The sequence below is a fragment of the Schistocerca americana genome, chromosome 1, assembly GCF_021461395.2.
Source record: "Schistocerca americana isolate TAMUIC-IGC-003095 chromosome 1, iqSchAmer2.1, whole genome shotgun sequence".
In the NCBI taxonomy this organism is placed as follows: Eukaryota; Metazoa; Arthropoda; class Insecta; order Orthoptera; family Acrididae; genus Schistocerca; species Schistocerca americana.
Genome location: NC_060119.1, coordinates 1,009,437,991 through 1,009,459,527, shown reverse-complemented (window position 1 = coordinate 1,009,459,527; position 21,537 = coordinate 1,009,437,991). Strand labels below are relative to the sequence as shown.

General features: G+C 38.1%; 1 protein-coding gene across 6 annotated transcripts in view; it reads right to left on the bottom strand.

Annotated features, from left to right (window-relative positions):
* Positions 1 to 21,537, bottom strand: part of LOC124616121 (protein transport protein Sec23A) — a 104,255-nt gene that overhangs the window by 22,992 nt on the left and 59,726 nt on the right. For 2 of the 6 annotated variants that reach the window (XM_047144388.1, XM_047144412.1), the window contains 6 exons: positions 20,379 to 20,532; positions 20,099 to 20,250; positions 19,841 to 20,015; positions 14,930 to 15,085; positions 14,782 to 14,847; positions 12,058 to 12,081 (listed from right to left, as the gene is read on the bottom strand). In XM_047144388.1, the coding sequence (XP_047000344.1) occupies positions 12,058 to 12,081; positions 14,782 to 14,847; positions 14,930 to 15,085; positions 19,841 to 20,015; positions 20,099 to 20,250; positions 20,379 to 20,532 (727 nt within the window). The remainder of the gene's footprint in view (positions 1 to 12,057; positions 12,082 to 14,781; positions 14,848 to 14,929; positions 15,086 to 19,840; positions 20,016 to 20,098; positions 20,251 to 20,378; positions 20,533 to 21,537) is intronic. The other 4 variants (XM_047144396.1, XM_047144419.1, XM_047144406.1 and 1 more) reach the window with 2 other exon arrangements.

Below are 21,537 nucleotides of genomic sequence, written 5' to 3'. Positions count from 1 at the left end.
CAACTTTTCAGCAAAATTTACATGCTACGTTATAGGATATAATAGGGGTCTGGAAGAGTGCATATTATTCAAATAACCCTAAGACAACTGCCAGCATGTTGCATCACGTACATTTCTCACATGTGAATGACAAAAACATTTCCTAACTGAACTAATAATTGTTTGTTTGTTCAGAATAATAGTCTTGGAAATACACGATTAAAACTTGTGGCTTGTCAAGCGTAAAAGCATCATTAACAACTCACAATATTATTTGATTTAAAAGCACAGGTAGCATCCGTATACAAGGAGTTGATTCAGCCTGCTTCCGATGCAGTATGCTTGCTCTCATAGTAACCGCTTTGGTGTTGTGCCACAAGCCAAACAGTCATCTGCTAACCACTGCCATGCACAGAGGGCTGCACAGAAGGGGCTCTTCACCGATTTAGTTATGTTCCAGCTATCCCGCCACAAACTCTCCATCCATAAGTAACATTCATCACATTAGTAAGTCTTCATACGTCTTAAACTAGGCATTCTGACTCAATATGCTCTGCTTATTCATGGTTAGGATCAGATCTCTGTTTTTGCAGCGGTAAATTTTGGTTTCATCCAAGATGTCAGGTAACTGGCCTTTATGAGTTCTGCCTAGGCTGCCCAAATTTTGATCAATATTCAAAACAGGGTCCTTAAAATTGTCATATGTGCCTCAAAGATCATTTTGTTTTGATAGTGTGTGCACACTTCCTGCATCTAGTTTCAAAGTTCCTGCCCATTTGCCCTGCGTACTATTTACTGCAGTATTGCACTTAATCCTATACACACCTGAAACCCAAAATTTATTTCTACTATTACAGACTTTTTGATGGAGCAAGAATTTTAGCCTACTTTTTGTTTTAAGCCTATTGTTACATTTGCTTTAAAAAAGTGTCTATCGATTTTGTCATAAGTATTTCTGTTGTAGGTAATAGGCACACATCTTTTGTTCTTGGTTTTTCCTCACCTGTGATGTGACCTCTGTTTATTTGTTTTAGTTCTTCTTTTTTTATCTTATTACACATTTTTACCATGACTACTTGATTTAAAATGTTCAGTTCTCTTCCAACTTGACAATGGCAGAACAACACTCTTAATGATCTCTACACCACCACATTAAAATACACATGAAGGATGGCACAAGTGATTATTGATAACAATATCTCTACCTGTAGATTTCATAAATATGGTAAATCCTTTCTTTCTATCTTTTGTTAGAGTTAAATCTAGGTAGCTTATATGATTTGTCTACCTCAAACTTCATAGTAAGCTTAATCTTCAGGTGCTGGGAACACAATTTTTATGCTAAGTTTTCAATGTCATTTTTGTCTCCCATGTATGATAAAAATGAAGCATCCACATGCTGTCCACAATTGATTTTTCCATTTAATATCAGGATTTACCTCGAAAAATTCGTTTTTCTGATTATTTACAAAAATATCGGATAAGCCCCATCCAAGCTGTTACCAAATGCCAATCCATCATTCTATTGATAAATTTTTCAATTAAAAGTGAAATACTTGAAAGACTGTATTAGTTCCAACACTTCTACTAGCGCAGTCACTTCTCCTATTGCCATTTTTTCGTATGTGAGGTGATTGTATGTTTTATGGGATGTTTGTATATAGAGTGGTAATTTGTAATAATGCTACTGATGCTCTCTGTGGTACGGACTACATCTTTGATTTCATCAGCAAGTTTATAACTGTTCCTAATAATACAAGATTGATGAGGTGTACCTCTGCTTCTTTGATTTATAATTTGGGCAACGTGTATTATTCATGATTAGATGTATAGATTTTTCCTCTTTACACAGCTTTATTTCACGAGAATATTTCTGGGATTCATGGGTTCATAACTATATGTCTAAGGTTTCTTATTGTTGAAACATGTTATCCATAACAACAACAACTTCTTGGTTTTCTCAATGTAGTCCATATCATGTATTACAATCACGTAATGCCCTTATCTGCCTTCTGTAATTCTAGCTTCTTATTTATATCCTTCAGTACTTGCAACTCTTTTTTGTTCTCATGAGTGGAGAGCAGTTCACTTAGGATTAACTTCCTTAATTTAAGTGCTGGGCTGATTTGTTCATATTTACTCATTGTCGCAATATCATACAATACTTTTACTTCTGGTGACAGTCTGTATGTAGAAATAGGGACATAATGAAAATTTATAGCACAATGAAGAGGAAAGAACTAAAACAAATAAGTGAAGGTCACATCACAGGTCAGAATAACAAAAAGTATGTGGCTGTGACAAACAATGGAAAGACTTCTGACAAAATTGATAAATGTTTCCTTAACAAAATGTAAAAATATTTCTTTGTACAAATAACATGCTAAATTTGTGGCTCCAACATAAAGTCTGTAAAAGTATGAATAAATTTTGGGATTCAGGTGTGCAATGATTAAATAAAATGACTGCAGTGACAGTGTATAGGGCAAATGGGGAGAAGCTTTGAAACTTGATTCAGGGACCATACTTATTGTCAAAACAGAACCATTTTTAAGGCACACAAAGAAACTTTTAAACACACTGTCAAATTTAGACCTCCCATACAGAACTCAAAAGGGTTCAACTGCTTGACATCTTGAAAGAACTCTAAATTTATCATTACAGAAAGCAAGATCCAAATCTAGTCCTGAATGAACAGAGAAAATTCAATAACAATGCGTATTTTAACATGCATGAAGAGTTACTTAGTTGGTGATTGTGCTTACAGACGTCAAGGTGATAGGGGGGAGGAAGGATAGAGGGAGTGGGGTGGGGCAGCTGGAACAAGTCTGAAATCAGTTAAGAAGCCCTCCCGCATACCCCTCTGCCCATGGTTATGGTTAGCAGATGACTGTTTGTCTCATCATTAAAGCAGTGACCACGAGAGTGAGCATATCGCAATGGAGGCAGGCCTGTGGCAATACCATGGATATGCATGCTATCCGTAATGAATTATATATTTTTTGTGACTTTTTGTAATGTTTTTACCCCTGAGTGACTACAAGTTTACTTACAAAACAACATTTTCATCAAACAAAAAAGTTATTTCTAATTCAGTATGCAAATGTATTTGTCATTTACATATGACAAATGTACCAGTTACCACCTGTTGGCAGTTGTCTCTCAGGTTTTATGAACAATGTGGATTCCACCAGACCACTATTCTATACTGTGACATAGCATGTAAATTTTGCATGTAAGCTGTATGGATTACTTTTGTAACTGATACAGTCCGGTACAATTTGGTACATTTGATATCTAATGTTATGGCACAATGGCAGTGTAGTGTATCGTAGAGTAGGTATTGATTAGTTATTTTACTTTTGCCTACAGATCTGAGGATGATTCCAGTGCATTGAAAGTCTTCATTTACAACATACTGAAGCAGTGGTGATGGACATTAAAGAATCAGTTTTTTCACCAAGTGATAATGGATGTTCTCCACGGACAAAATGTCTATTTCTGCAAACACAACTAGTGACAGGTTCTTATTAACTCTTCAATGGTTCATAGGTTGGCATGGCATTCCACACAATATCTACAGTGAAATGTCCAAATGTTTCCTGCAGTAACTGAGAGATAGCAGAACTATGGACAGCTTGCTATGTCTGCTGAAAGAACTAACCAGTTCATCACACAATGACATATCAAGTGTGACTTGATAGCACCACATGCATCTTGGTGGGGAGGGCTGGGAGAATAGATAGTAGGCTCCACAAAATAAATTATCCTTAAATTGTTTGACTGCTGCAGCTTGGACAAGGCAGGCCTACAAAGAATACTCGTTAACACATAAGCTACCCCGTACCTGAGACCTACAACACAAATTGTGGATGAAATATTCATCCCATTGTACTTTATTGTTGGAGAAAAACTTATTACCCTACCCACAAGGCCTGAGCAACCAAAGATAATGAACCTGGAATGGTAATTATAGTTTCAGCAGAAAATAACCATGGACTTTGGAAGTGATGTAAAGAGTACCTACTGTTCCTTCTGGTTCCATTCAATCACGAACACCTGCAGACCACTGAAGATCTGGAGTGGATACAGTGTTGTTCTACAAATGAACATCCTTCCTTACCACATATTGAAGGAAACCAGGGTAAAAGAGCTACGAACATAATGAGATGAACTACCCCGAACTGTCACCCTACTCATCCTCCAGCCGTAAAGAATGCTACTGGACCAGTATAGCTGGTCGTAGCACTGCAGGTCAACCTGGATAGAGAGGCTTAGTCCCAATATGGCAATATTATGAAGAAGGGTAGAATGCTACTCCCCTCATAGAGGAGTCGCAGACAGACAGCAAAGAGATTGGTATACGTTTATGGTTTTGGCCAAAAGGCCTTCTTCTAACACACTTGTTCCTGTGGGAATAAACTGTGACTGGATCAATACACTGGTTCAAGAGGGAACTGTTATTTTCTTTATGTAATTTGTAACCTACCAATGGTGACATGTTACACGTTTGAGCTGAACCTCTGCTCATAAGCCTTTATTCATTCTTCTAACTCTACCTCCTCTTCTTTGCACTTTCCGTCCCTAATTCAAAATTATCTCTTGTTGGCTTCATCTTACTCTCTGCTAAGTTATTTATTGTATATAATGTAAAAATAACAATGCTGCATATTTTAATGTGTCATACAGATTACTGCTCATTGTTACAAGGGTTCAAGTAATATTTCAATGAACAAAGTTATTTATTAAAATCAACTGGGTGACACATTAGTAAAAAGCCATTTACTGATATGTTTGCAGAATTTGAACTGGTAAACATACCACTCAACTTTCCAGTAGTATATCACAAGTTTCCATGTAACACGCTGTTCCAATTGTGCATTTGTGTTCGCAATAGCATTTTCAGTACTGATATCACTGAGTATTCCAGAATTGATAATGTCATGATTGGCATCTAAATAACTGTGCCACACTTTCTTTAATAATATGTGTCATGTTAAGAGTTACAATATTTCCTCTTACATAACAAAAAAAAAATAAATGAGGCACAGACACTAAATAATATGTCCCAAGTATTACATGTACAATTCAGACTTCCATAAAGCACTAACATCCAAATATGTGTTGTCTCATTCAGAACTGGTAGCATAATAATAAAATTAAGCAATAAAAGTAGAAACTATAGTTACAATTGAAAATGTATGAGAGACCAGAACTCTAACAAGAATTTCCACTTATTGCATGCAGGCCTGAACACCATTACGTTACCTGAGCGCAGCCCCAGGCCACATTCAAATTTCAAATTTCACCGTTGTTGATATTCTCACCTATCATTTCCGATGGCACAGATAGCCTAACAGTTAAGATGACTGATAACAATGAGCAGAAAAGTCTGGATTCGAGTCCCAGTCTTGCACAAATTTTCAAGTGTCACTACAGATCCCTCAGACTACAGAACCAGCATATGTTAATGGTTAGCATCGTACCATTTCATATCACTACATCTTCACTGGTTTCATCCCCATCAATCCACTCATCCGATGTTCGTGCATTTAATTAATTTGTTTAATATAATAGAGGGAAACATTCCACGTGGGAAAAATATATCTAAAACCAAAGATGATGTGACTTACCAAATGAAAGCGCTGGCAGGTCGATAGACCCACAAACAAACACAAACGGACACACAAAATTCAAGCTTTCGCAACAAACTGTTGCCTCATCAGGAAAGAGGGAAGGAGAGGGAAAGACGAAAGGATGTGGGTTTTAAGGGAGAGGGTAAGGAGTCATTCCAATCCCGGGAGCGGAAAGACTTACCTTAGGGGGAAAAAAGGACGGGTATACACTCGCGCACACACACACATATCCATCCACACATATACAGACACAAGCAGACATGTTTAAAGACAAAGAGTTTGGGCAGAGATGTCAGTCGAGGCGGAAGTGCAGAGGCAAAGATGTTGTTGAATGACAGGTGAGGTATGAGTGGCGGCAACTTGAAATTAGCGGAGATTGAGGCCTGGTGGGTAACGGGAAGAGAGGATATATTGAAGAGCAAGTTCCCATCTCCGGAGTTCGGATAGGTTGGTGTTGGTGGGAAGTATCCAGATAACCCGAACGGTGTAACACTGTGCCAAGATGTGCTGGCCGTGCACCAAGGCATGTTTAGCCACAGGGTGATCCTCATTACCAACAAACACTGTCTGCCTGTGTCCATTCATGCGAATGGACAGTTTGTTGCTGGTCATTCCCACATAGAATGCATCACAGTGTAGGCAGGTCAGTTGGTAAATCACGTGGGTGATTTCACACGTGGCTCTGCCTTTGATCGTGTACGCCTTCCGGGTTACAGGAATGGAGTAGGTGGTGGTGGGAGGGTGCATGGGACAGGTTTTACACCGGGGCGGTTACAAGGACAGGAGCCAGAGGGTAGGGAAGGTGGTTTCGGGATTTCATAGGGATGAACTAACAGGTTACGAAGGTTAGGTGGATGGCGGAAAGACACTCTTGGTGGAGTGGGGAGGATTTCATGAAGGATGGATCTCATTTCAGGGCAGGATTTGAGGAAGTCGTATCCCTGCTGGAGAGCCACATTCAGAGTCTGGTCCAGTCCCAGAAAGTATCCTGTCACAAGTGGGGCACTTTTGTGGTTCTTCTGTGGGAGGTCCTGGGTTTGAGGGGATGATGAAGTGGCTCTGGTTATTTGCTTCTGTACCAGGTTGGGAGGGTAGTTACGGGATGCGAAAGCTGTTGTCAGGTTGTTGGTGTAATGGTTCAGGGATTCCGGACTCGAGCAGATTCGTTTGCCACGAAGACCTAGGCTGTAGGGAAGGGACCGTTTGATGTGGAATGGGTGGCAGCTGTCATAATGGAGGTACTGTTGCTTGTTGGTGGGTTTGATGTGGACGGACGTGTGAAGCTGGCCCTTGGACAGATGGAGGTCAACGTCAAGGAACTTGGCGTGGGATTTGGAGTAGGACCAGGTGCATCTGATGGAACCAAAGGAGTTGAGGTTGGAGAGGAAATTCTGGAGTTCTTCTTCACTGTGAGTCCAGATCATGAAGATGTCATCAATAAATCTGTACCAAACTTTGGGTTGGCAGGCCTGGGTAACCAAGAAGGCTTCCTCTAGGCGACCCATGAATAGGTTGGCGTACGAGGGGGCCATCCTGGTACCCATGGCTGTTCCCTTTAATTGTTGGTATGTCTGGCCTTCAAAAGTGAAGAAGTTGTGGGTCAGGATGAAGCTGGCAAACGAATCTGCTCCAGTCCGGAATCCCTGAACCATTACACCAACAACCTGACAACAGCTTTCGCATCCCGTAACTACCCTCCCGACCTGGTACAGAAGCAAATAACCAGAGCCACTTCCTCATCCCCTCAAACCCAGAACCTCCCACAGAAGAACCACAAAAGTGCCCCACTTGTGACAGGACACTTTCCGGGACTGGACCAGATTCTGAATGTGGCTCTCCAGCAGGGATACGACTTCCTCAAATCCTGCCCTGAAATGAGATCCATCCTTCATGAAATCCTCCCCACTCCACCAAGAGTGTCTTTCCGCCGTCCACCTAACCTCCGTAACCCGTTAGTTCATCCCTATGAAATCCCCAAACCATCTTCCCTACCCTCTGGCTCCTATCCTTGTAACCGCCCCCGGTGTAAAACCTGTCCCATGCACCCTCCCACCACCACCTAATCCAGTCCTGTAACCTGGAAGATGTACACGATCAAAGGCAGAGCCACGTGTGAAAGCACCCACGTGATTTACCAACTGACCTGCCTACACTGTGATGCATTCTATGTGGGAATGACCAGCAACAAACTGTCCATTCGCATGAATGGACACAGGCAGACAGTGTTTGTTGGTAATGAGGATCACTCTGTGGCTAAACATGCCTTGGTGCACGACCAGCACATCTTGGCACATTGTTACACCGTTCGGGTTATCTGGATACTTCCCACCAACACCAACCTATCCGAACTCCGGAGTTGGGAACTTGCTCTTCAATATATCCTCTCTTCCCCTTACCCACCAGGCCTCAATCTCCGCTAATTTCAAGTTGCCGTCACTCATACCTCACCTGTCATTCAACAACATCTTTGCCTCTGCACTTCCGCTTCGACTGACATCTCTGCCCAAACTCTTTGTCTTTAAATGTGTCTGCTTGTGTCTGTATATGTGTGGATGGATATGTGTGTGTGTGCGCGAGTGTATACCCGTCCTTTTTTCCCCCTAAGGTAAGTCTTTCCGCTCCCGGGATTGGAATGACTCCTTACCCTCTCCCTTAAAACCCACATCCTTTCGTCTTTCCCTCTCCTTCCCTCTTTCCTGATGAGGCAACAGTTTGTTGCGAAAGCTTGAATTTTGTGTGTATGTTTGTGTTTGTTTGTGGGTCTATCGACCTACCAGTGCTTTCGTTTGGTAAGTCACATCATCTTTGTTTTTAGATATAATTAATTTGTTTCATTTAAATAATAAGTAATTAGCTCCATTTTTATTCCATTTGCACTTAAGTCTTTCCAGCCATGGCATTTCAAATTTAAATTCAATATGAGAACAAAGGCCAATTTTAATTTGTGCACTTCAAGGACAGACTAAGACTGTCCCACTTCTTTTACACATAGTGTACTGTCCAAAACCTTTGTTCAAAAGGAGCTCAACAACTGTCACATGGTTTGTAAGCAGTGTTCACCACCATCAATGGTTGCATATAATACAATGCTCAAAAATTGTTAAATATATTCTCAAAAAAAGAGAGAGAGAGAGAGAGAGAGAACAGGCTTCTGAAGCTATGTACAGCATTGCCAAAACTGAAGTATGAGAAGGGAGAAAACAGATTAGAATGATCCTAACATAATGTATAAAGAAAAACAGTAGATGTTAGTAGAATTATTATGTTCAGTTCAATAACTAGCACTACTTTAGAAAGACAAGAAGAGAGCTACCACTCAAAAACAGCCTCAAATAATTCCCCAAAACTACAATGAAACAAGGTCCCACCATCACTGTGCATGACACAAATAATTCAGATTTCCATATTTGTTGGAGCATTCTAGTTCACTCATAATGTTCTGAGCATGAACCATGTGCCTCAGAAACACAGCTTTCTGGCTCCACTCTAAGTACAGCTTTTTGGAAGAAGTCCTCTCTGATATTTCATACTGAAAAGCTCCTCCTCAATATAACACACACACACACACACACACACACACACACACACACACACAGGCGCGCGCGCACACACACACACACACACACACACACACACACACACACACACACACACAAATTGCAAGAAATAAACTACTTTATTAAGGACTATCAATATACAAAAATATCCTAAATGAAATTTTGTTTTATAAGTGGCAGCAGTATAGGGGTACACACACTGAACAATGTGGTTTAATTTTTATTTCCAGTTCATATAGTCTTCCTCATCACCATTTCCCAGCTCTAGTTTCCTGGGTATAGTTACATGCACTCACCATATCCTGCTGTCTTCGTAGATATTCTGTTCCTGGACATCTTCCCACTGGAAGTTCATTTCATTTCATGCTCTCTAGAATTCTCTCTCCTCCTCATCTGCTTTCACAGTATCTACTCAGCATTTTATGATCCTTCTATGTGGCCTTTCGGCTTGGATATTTATTCTGAAATATTTTCTGGCAGATCATTTTTCATCCATTCTTGTAATGTGCTTGTATCACTGCAGGCTATGTTTCTTTATTACACTAATAACAGGCACTTTGCTGCCAGCTATACTCTTGTTCACCTGATTTTTGATCTTGTCCTTTCTAGCACTTTGGTTCATAGTTCTGATGAATCTCTTTTGTCACCCGAATTCTGCTGTAGCTTTCTTCAGTAGGGTACACGTCTGAACACTAAGTGAGAACTGGCATGAAGTATGGGTAAAAATTAGGTTCTTCGTATGTCCTACTGACTATTTCCTGATTAATATTGTTGTTTTGGAAGTTAGGCTTCTCATGTATTTGAAATGGAAAACTGATTCTCATTTTGTATCTTTTAAATATAAGTTTGAGCCTGTTCCTTCCCTGTTAGATGGTAATTTCTATGGTCTAGGTGTTGCTTATCTTCAGTTCAAAAGTTTTAAACAAACTGTTCCATTCTGTCAGCTTTTTCTGCACCTCAGTTTCTGCTTTTCCCTGTAAAACATCATCTGTGAATACTAGGACACTCGGTTCACTGCTCATTTCATACATAGATTTTTCAATCTTGTCCCTTACTATTATGAACAGGAATGACGATGGGGCACTTCCTTGCTGGACAGCTCTCTTTGCCTAGAACCATTTCGACCGCCCACTACCTATCTGGACACAGCCACAGCAGTTCTGGTGTAACATCTTTAATTTTCCAATTAAACACTTTGGCACCTTGAGACGTTCCAAGCATTCCCAGAATTTGTTTCGAAGGAAGCTATCATGGACTTTTTCAATGTCCAAAATTCAATGACAATATTCTTTCCATGTTCCCCAGAACTTTTCTATCAACATCAAGCCAGGTTAATGAATATTTCCTATTTTGTGTGTATGTTACTGATGGATCAGTCTCCATTTAGCAACATACCAAAATGTCTCTCCATTTCACCTCTGATTTCTTTCTCTGATCTTATTAAGCTTCCATTGTCTGTTTTTGAAGCAAGGACATTTACATACCATATTTGCACGAATTTTGACATGAGATTAAAGTAAAATGTAAATCTCAAATATATGCCACACTACTAAATTCAATTAGACAATACTTTGAACTGCATCTCATTCCCTCTCCTCTTCAACTTCCGTATAACTAAGAGTAAGAGTGACTCGTCACACATACACAGTTATGACCTGTTCCAATACTTCATAGCCCTTGTTATTATCATTTTTGTTAAGCATATTCTGTGGCTTGAGCTTCAGATAAAACAGCAATATACCTTCAATTACGAAGTACTGCCAACTGCCAAGACGTACGTGATACAGGCATTAAATTATGTTGACAACTGCATATAACAATTGAGCCGTGCAGAGCATCAATGTTAGACTTTGTGATTTGGGACCATACGGAAATGAACAGTACGTAAAAGAAACATTTTGCCAATGGAATTTGAAGTTTCATATAGGTGAGTTCAGCTATTTACATCACGAAATAATCTGTCTGTTTTTCACAGAACTATAACTGTGCAAAAATTGCCTCAAGCTTACAAAAGCGGTTTGACACCTTTTCAGTTTTATGTGATCCAACTACAACACAAAAGATTTTATTTGGATTCCCAAGTAGGGTATGCGGACCTAATGCCGGTCTACTCTGATATGCCAATCAGCATTACAGTAAACAATGTACAGGAACAAAGTGTGCAAATAAGTACATATGCTGCTGAAAAGCAGTGGTGCACAGTGGAGTGCGGAACATTATGGCTGATGGATAAAAACTGCCACTATTGTGGTTTTTAATCAGAAAACACTCCTCAAGGGAGAAATCTTCTCAGTTGGTATTTTTGTGAGAGCTCATGACTTTACACTGCACCACTTCAATGGTATTTATTTCAAAATACAATGCACGTGTATATGTCACTTTGAAATTGACAATCTATGATCTGAGGGTGAAAATCTCGATTATTGGCTGCGTGCAATGATTTTTCAAGCCAAAATTTAGGGAAAAAATGCAGCCTATATTATCAAAAATATGGTATTCACTTCTTTTATTCTTCATTACTTTATATGGGAGCTTCCTATTTCCTCGAAAGTCTTCATCCATCCCTATAGTGAAGTCATTCTATGGGTGTCATGTGGAAATCATATGTGCACAAGACAAAAGAGAATTGTTTCTAGCAGCCAAACACAGTCAGGAACATTTCACTCTAATAGTGACAAATTCCACTTCTATCCACCTTACACTAACTAGGCATGAGATGGCACAAAAATTAACAGACATGTTAAGTGCAAGGATACTCTGATGGAGTTAAAGTTTAGCATTTATGAACAATTGTAAATGAGACCAAAAACTAGAATGCTCCAAATTCCCATAAATTCAGTGAGTTTCCCCAACACCAAATAATAATAATGAAAACGTGACTCTACCGCATTTGGGATCTGCGTCGCCTGCTGAGAATAAATAATACACTAGAATTACAATACTGATATGTAAGTCGAAATCTTGAAGTATCATACAAAATCCAAAACAAACTTAGTACAACAAAATAGCTACTATAGAAGTCTCCAAAATTTTACACGTACGAAATATAGAATTTACAAGCAAAATTATTCTGACTCAGTCATATTTCTATTACTTATCTAAGAGTCAGTCACCTGATACTTCTGATGCAGTTTATTACTTACAATGTAGTTTATTACTTACAATTTACCAGCACATATCAGTATTTATTACATTTCTGCATTAGAAATTACGTCAAAATTTTAGCCTTTTGTTCAGGTAATACAATTTATTATCTTAAAAAGTAAAGATGGTAAATGTAAGTGAAGTAATAAACAATAATAGTAAAGATTATATGTGACATTTCAAGGAAGGAATGCAAGGACTGGTACAAACAGAGGCCACATACTATAATGTCTTATTTGTTTTCAGTACGTATGTGATCCAGCACATGAATGATCGGTGTATCAAATAACAAAAGACAACAAATGGAAAAAGAGAAATTATTGCCCAGACTAAGAAGCCTGCAAGAAAGATCTTGCAGAATGCAGAAGGTACTGACACTGACTCACTTCTGCTAAGTCTTGTAAAATCAGAACTGAGGCTCAGAATAAAATAGAAAAAACCTGGAGACAAATCCCTGCATGGTTAGTACCCAAGCTGGCTGGAGAAATTTTATAATGACATATACCACACACATTGCGGCTTAAACACAGAAGAATGAGAACAGGGTCTGAAGCTCTAATAGTGGAAACACAAGATCATGCCTTGAGGGAAAAGAACTGTGAAAGAGTAATTATGAAACTCAGCGTCAAGATAATAGATGTCGACTTTGTAGAATACACTCTGAGACTACAGAGCACATACTATAAGATTACCCAATCTTGACAAAGAATGAATACCAAGAGCCACAATTAGGTGTATTCTTACCATTTTTGGCAAGTATGAGGAGCTCTAGGAGTACCAGATCACTCCAACGAACTGTATGATCACTCAGCTAAAGCAGTCACAGCATCTGGATGTAAAACAATTCTATATGTTCAACAAATACATATCAACTCAATGCTTGCAACTAACAAGCCTGATGTTGCACATCAGCCAGATAAAGAATTATGCCCCTTAACTGATGTCTTACAGCAATGTAATGGGAACATTAGTGATAAGGTGGCTAGCAAGAAACTGAAATACAAGGACCAGAGCATCAAGGTCAGCTGTTGTCAGCCCTGTCATCATTCATGCTCTGAAATCAATACCACATAGCTTGGAGAGCTGTCTAGAATCTGTGTATGTAATAAATATGGTGAAACACATGACATTTAATGTGTAATGTATTGTAAAACGACTTAAAACACCATGCCTAATGCTCAGGAAGAAGGTAGTTATCTGCAGCAGACAGACCTCATAGCCAATAATGTAACCTCTCATGTGAAAAACGGATGATGATGATAGTAATAATAATAGTAATAATAATAATAATGATACATTCATAGACATAAAATTTGAAGTAAAATATGTGGGTGAAATATTGGTGGCCCTTTAAATTGAGAAGGGATTTACAGAGGAATGGGGTGTTGCCACACCTCTCCAATCTCATTCCAGATAAAATTATTACAGAACTGAAAAAAAGAACTAAAAGTGAAAAACAGAGGAATCCTATTAATACCCAGACAAACATAAGATGTTACGGTCACCTGTTTTGTTTAGATTATGGAAAGTGAAGGGAGTGTATGGTAGAACATGGGCATCTACACCTAAAGGTGCATGTCTACATACAAAACATTAAGACACTACCCACTGTCAAATATGGAGCTCTACATGTGAGCAGAACTTCAATCCATCTGACATCCCATCACATTGTCTAACGTACCAGCAGAAAATGGAGTCTAAAATTTTATGGACAGAGTCAGAGACTCCCAACATTGAGGATTACACAAAAATATCATGATATACATCAGAAAATTAAAGAGTATACAGTGGGTCAAACAAGTTAAAAACTGAAACCTCCTGGCAGATTAAAACTGTGTGCTGGAACGAGACTCAAACTTGGGACCTTTGCCTTTTGCTGGCATGTGTTCTACCAACTGAGCTACCCCAGTATGACTCACGACCTACCCTCTCAGATTCTATTCTGCCAGCATCTCGTCTCCTCATTCTGGAAACTTAAAAATTGCCTGGAGGAAGCCCATATAAAAACAATGTAAGTTACAGATATGAACATTTTCAGTCAAAAGGTAAACTGTTGCTTAGTACAGCCAGGGATTTAGATTGTGAAGGGGCTACAAAAAAAAATAGAATTTACAAATAAAAATAGTCCATGGACAGAAGATCATAAGACGAATCACAAAAGGGGTATGTGGTCCAGCAGGGTCTACATGCAAATGACAATAACATCCCTGAATGTTCTCCTACATTGTTTAGCTGGAATAATTCTTAAAAACAAAAGGGAGCAAATACGATCACACCATATTTGCCCACACTGTATAGTCAGTACATTCCAATTACATACTGTGCTTAGTACAAATACTACTATTGTTTGAGACAGAACGGATTTTGTGTTATGGCAGTTACAGATCAAAGAAAATCAAATGAATGTAATAAGTTTTAAACTGCTGTACAACTAGAAAACAACACACAAAACTTTGATAACTTACCCCACCATATGCATACATGTTGTTGTGGGTCTGCGAGGGATTTACTTTTGATAGAAGAAATCTCGCCTGTAAAATAGAATTTCTTTGGTAGTAAAAGAGTAACACAGTTTTGAAAGCTATAATAGTGTTCAATTTTCATCCTATTTACCTGTGATCCACCCTGCTCTGTATCAATGTACCGAGGCATTGGGAAACGTGTCTGTAATATTTCTTGAGCATCATCAACAGGTGCCTGCAGAAGTTGTCGGAAATTTTCATACTCCGGCATGTCTTGGTAGCGCTGAGCCCGCCATTGTGCAATTGTCTGAAAAAAAAGGTAGTTTCATCATAGTTACAAAGAATTTTTACTCCCTTGAAGAAAACTTTGAATTTATATTTGCAAAGTTTCATGATCAGATTTTGCACGCATATTGAGGTAAAGGTACAGTGCCAAAACTTAATACAATGCTGTTTACTAACATCTGTTTCCACGCTTCTTTATAGCAGCAGTTTGGTATGGAAGAGTAGGCAAAATTATGTAAAACTTGCATTATAGACCACATCTCTCTCTCTCTCAAAATTTGTTGCAAGAACACGTGAATGCATTCGGACTTAACCACTTTGAAAAATCAGAAAATCAGTTATTAGACAGCACATGCTGGAAACTAAACATGTAATCAACAGAATAGAAAACAATCTGGTGGTAGTGGTACACAGTGAAGCCAATGGTAAGACCCTAGGCCTTTTAGAACAACTGGAAGTACACAGCCACAAAATCACAAAGCCTGAATTCACGTTAAATGAACAGACGGGTTTCACTAGCTACAGTTATTTTGGTAATTTTAAACACATATTTTAAATTTATTTCTTTACATGTGTCATTTTATTTAAATTTCAGATACACGACACTACACAATAAACATCTTGGGTCGGCTCATATTAAACTGCACCTGTGAAATGTTTTGAAATGTGCAAACAAGTGTATCTCTTGAGCGATATGATGTGTAATTACAGAACGGATAAATTAACGTCACCTGAAATTAGAATGTTCCTCCTGGATTTTCTGTAAATTTGCCATTGTTTCTCATCATATTTTCCGTCACAGTATTCGTGAATTACAAGACCTTGCATACTACCTTCTCACAACAGGAACACACATTTCTAATCATCTCACTCAAGCACAAACTAAATGTGGTATTTACCCAAGTGTAAGATTATTATTATTATTATTATTATTATTATTATTATTATTATTATTATTATTATACGATGACCCCTTTTATTGAGGATGCTCCACGAGAAAAAATTATTTTTAATATGTTTTGACTAAGCAAAATTACAAACTGTTTAATTCAATAAATATCTGCCTAAAAAGTTAATATTATACCTATTCTAAACTTCCTTATATTGCTTATCTACATTTTGATAATATAGTAAAACTTGATAAAAGTGGAACTAATTTGGAAATCTACCCAAATTGTACAATTATTTCAGTCTCAATATGTTCAAGACACTTTTGTATGCTAATTTTTTGTAAAAAAATGCAATGTGCCTAATGTGGAAGCAGAATGCAAATTTTAAGACTTAATTAATAATTCACTGTATAATGTGGAAAAGAGTTTATACAGTACTACTGTATTACAATATACATCAGTTATTGATGACTCTAGAGGGCCACTACTTTTGGCACAAAGTCTGTACAGTCTGGCAATGCTGTTAAGTGGCACAAAACCATGAAAAGAGGTTTGGCACAGCACTGCGCTGTGGGTGTGGGCATAAAACTACACCCCTCTGTGCAGCAATGAACAAGTTGTGCGCAATGTCGGTGCGTCAAAGGAAATGTTTTGTTTGTGAGCAATCTGTCAGCATTTCTCATTTACAATTATTACTGATGCATACAGGTGCATGCTGGAACATTGTTTCATACTTACAAACACTCTGCTGCCATCTGCACGGTTCCTTTAAACAATTGCTTTACCCAGCAAGGTCAAGCATTCCAAAGAAATGCACTCCTTGCATTATTTTCTGCCATTTTCAGTTGACTAGTAGCAATAAGTGGTAACATGATGTCAAACAAAAAGTACATCACTAACACTTAACAAAATGATTAAGGTCATCGTGGCGAGTTAGAAAGACAAACTCTCTGTGCATAAAATAGTGTTGCATTTCCAACGGGGTAAAACAAAAGTTTATGATGCTTTAAGAAACAAGGTTAAGATAGGATGAATGGATGAAAGGAAACGGACAAATGAAGAGAAATGTGAAGAAGACAGGAAATGAAGAACTTAATGAGGTAGTGTGGGAATGGTTCTTAAAGTGTGCGAGGGAAAAAACTTATCTTTGTCTGGACCCATGCAGCTGTGTGAGGCTCTGAAATTCACTAAAGAGCTTGGAAATACAGAGTTTAAGGCATCCACAGGATGGCTGGGCAGTCTCAAGCTAGGCACTGTATTGTGTGGAATGAAGTGTGTGGAAGCAAAAGATGTGCAGGGAAGTATAGCAATGAATGGAAGACAATACTGTACAACCTAATAGCAAATTATGACTCGAAAGACATGTTCAGTGTCGATGAAACATGACTGTTCTGTCATGCATTGCCTTCAAAATTTCTAGCATTTCGACACTGGCAGAAAAATGCCGAAGGAAACGCCCACTGTACTGTTGTGCGAAAACATATTAGATGAAGTGGAGAAGCCACTGGTGATTTGAAATGTTGCAAAACCGTATTGTTTCAAAAACATAGATGTCAATAGGCTTCCATTAACACCATGCAGCAGTAAAAAGGTGTGGATGGTGAGTGGTCTTATGGAAGAATGAAAATCGCCAAGTTCTCCTTTTCCTAGACAATGCAACCTGCCACAAGGTCAAGTTATCAAATGTGAAACTGGCTTGGTTCCCAACAGGTTCAACCAGTCTCATATAATCCATGAACCAAGGGGTTATTCTTCACAAATTCAAGTCTAATTACAGGTGATTACTGATGCACACTCTTATTCTTAGTGCTGAAGAAGCTAAAAGTGCATTTATTCTTGCAATGTCAGTAGTTGTCCTGGAAGCAGTAATTTGGATTGACTTGGCAGAAAGGGAAATAAAGCCTGAAACTGATACCAAGTGCTCATACAAAGTGGGGTTTGGAGGTCAAGAACAAGAATTCTGTAGCCATCAAAGCTCAGTGGCCACTGAAGTACAAGAAAATGCAGCAGTGATTGCTGAATTAATGAAAATGTGGAACATTTCATGTAGTGCAGATGACTACATTTGAAGTGATGACTTTTTACCAACTCACTCCACTTTTACTTTAGCAACATATTTAATAGAAATCCACAACACAGAATATGATCAGGAAAAACCAAGGAAGAAGAAGAGGAGGTGCAAAATGATGTCCCTAGAAAAATTAATATGCCTGAAGAAGCTACGGCACACAGAAACAATGCTATGCAATTTGCAGCACATGCAAATTGCAACTATCATATAATGCAAAAAACTGGGTAGAAAAAAAGATTCTGGACAGGAAATTTAAATAGGTTTCCGTCATTGATATGTGGCGAAAAAAGTGAAATGAAAAATGAATAAACATAGGAATAACCTATAAGTGTTCTATTGTACAATATGCAGTAAATAAACATGTATGTGCAGTTGTGAACGTACATAAATACATGCAAAATTATGAATTTATACTTCTGTGCAATTACATTTTGAGCAAGTTTTACTATATGTGGAGAAATCAAATAAACAAAACGAAATTTTTTTGCCAGTAAAAAGAAACGGTTTTACCAGTACATTAATTTTTATTTCCACAGCCTTTTTTGATTACTAAGCCTGTCAAATGTGCTATCACTATTTTTCTTCATCAGCATCAACAACACTGATGCATGAAACACATAGGTAAATACACCATTGACCCCTTCTAGACTTTTACTTCGTAAGTGTGAGTAATTTTATTGGAAAACCTGTTCAAATACAACAAATGTTTGTAAGATGATAGAATTTAATGCTATTTCTTTCGACATTTCATGAAATTGTCAAACTCTAAGCAGAGCAATAGACTGTTGTAGTGAGAAGTTCACAGTTTCTTGCATATCCTGTTCACTAGCACCGCATGAGTCAAATGTAATATCACTGATTGAGTAAGGTTGAAACTGTACTGAACTCTTTGGCTTATCGGGAAATCCTGAGCATACGCAATATCGTATGCCCAGCCCTACCCTTCTGAATTCTTCAAAGTAAATCTGAATGTGACATCACACCCAAAGCTTCATCTGCAAATGTGAGAAAACCCTTATACTACTCCATTAACCAACAAAAAATGTTGATCTCAGCAGCAACGGTTTAATCTATGAATAAAAGATGATCCTGTATTTTTCGAATTACGAATTTGGGAGGAAATCTCATCTTATGACTGGGTAAATAAGGTAATACATTAAATTGTTTTGAACCTGATGATGGACCCACAGGTTCTGCAATGCACTGTGAAAAAAAAAAACATGAGAAAACTGTGACTGAAGAAGTTATTATTCCTACTTCCTGTGTAATGATAAGTCTGTGATTTAAAAAGTAGAAAAGTTGGATGACATTAAATAAGTTGATGTCCTGCAAACAACCAATTTTTAAGCCTCCAGTAGTTTAAAACCACTAACTTGAAAATTATGAAACAGAATTGCTGGCTAGCACACGGACACAGGCACATACACTACTCTGGTTTTTGGAAGCATAAGATCCTTCCTGAGTAACTATTGGCCAACAATTCTGTCACACAATTTCATAAAATACCAGTAATGTCACTGTTTACTAAGTAAATGGTTCAGGCAAATATAAAAACGAAATCATGTCATCCTATCTGGTAAGTCTCCCCAAATTCGGGGTTCTGGGTAACTTTCATATACTGTACCACTTTCGCTAAACCTCCCCAGTCCTTTTCCTTCATCCCTCTTCCTTCCCCTTCAACTCTTCTGCCAGAAGAAGGAGCCCCTGGCTCCGAAAACTTGTGAAAGTTAAATCCTTTTATTACTATTTTTTTGTGACAAGAGAAAACAGTAAAAATTAAATTCATTCAGCTAGTGTGATCAGCATAGGTTCTTACCTCCCCATGGAAGATCAGTATCTGAAAAAATGTGTCCATCAGCAGGATTCTGTCTGGTTGTATACTGCTTGTATCTAGAAGCACTGGCTCTGGAGGCCCATTAAAGCTATAGCTGTACAGAATAGGTTGTATCATGATAAGGGATTGCGTTAAATCTTCTCTCATTAGCATATGCCTGTCGAAAGACAAAAAAAATAAGAGTAATAATCTCTTCAATTGGAACATTTACGTATTTCATGGTGCTTTGAGATATTTTACCTGTAAAATGTAGTTTCATCAGGACTATTGTTGAAAACTTGAAGGAAATGTGAACGTCTTAAGTGAAACATAAATTGTGGGTAAAGAGTAAAATTTTCAGAAAGTCGGAAACTATTTGGATCGTCTTTTGCATATTCTCCAAATTTCTGGCACTGCAATGGAAGCAAATATCAGTAACATAAGCCAAAGATTTTTAATTTATATTTTAAAACTCATTTTCAGATCATAATTATTGTGTATTGTTGACTATGTTGACATGTTAAAGAGTTAAATAACTTACTAATCTAATGAGCATCCGGTCTATCCAGCGCAGCATATCAGGGCCATCATCAGTCTCTGCTCTGAAAACTACCATTCTTGCCATCAAAACTGCTGCTGCTTCCTGATCAAATCCAGCACTTATGTGGTGCAAATTGGCTGTAGCATCTGCCCAGCTTAAAAAATAATATACCTTTATTACTCATAATGGTTACAGAAAACACACCATATAAAACTAAAACATGAATATTATTGTGATATACTCATCAATGATAAATGGACAAGTGATCACCGGGGGGGGGGGGGGGGGGGGGGGGGGGGGGGGGGGGGGACACTTTATGAAACATTATGTCTACTAGTTCAGATAACAGGAGTTTAGAACATGCACACCTCCCATTCAAGGTGTAATAATACATACAAAGGAAACATATCTCAAAGATATTCAGAGGTGTGTGCCAGAAATCATTATTGACAAATCTAATCATAATCAACACCACTGACTTGGCTCACACACTGTATGAAATATTTTCTTCTAAGTTTCCACAAAGAAGTGGACATTGTACTGTCTACTGAAATTAAAGTGCTCAACAGGAAAGGACTCTGCTAGAGAAAAGGGGACAAGGTTGTTCTGTAATCTCCCACTCTGTAGCAGAGAAAACGCCTTGTCTATTCACCCTGGCATGCAAGTGCAGCAAGATTACAGGAGAACCTCTGCGGAGTTTTGAATGTAGAAAAGAACAGGCAACACTGATGATTTGACTCTTAATGTGAAGTATGCTGATAGTTCAGGTGGTGTAAGATTTTTTTCTGCAAAATAAAACAGTGCAGGTTTGAGTATTGGTTTTTAACCCAATTTTACTTTTAAAAGGGAGTTTAATAATGGGATGTGTTCTTCCTCAAAATTAGAAATATTGATTATTCTATAGTTTTCTAGGCAGACGTGTGGAGAAATTCTAGAGCAAAGCTGATACGCAAACTGTGTGGCAACAAACAATTCTGGTATAAACAGGTACAAAGGTAAGTGGTATGCAGCTTCACTGTAGTTGATAAGAAGTAACAGAATATAATGAGTATGTTTTTTAAAAGTGTGTGGTGGAACTGGTAACAGTAATCATCTAGCTCAACAAGATCTGATTCAAATAATATAGCATGTATTTGCTAAAAAAAGAAGAAACATTGTC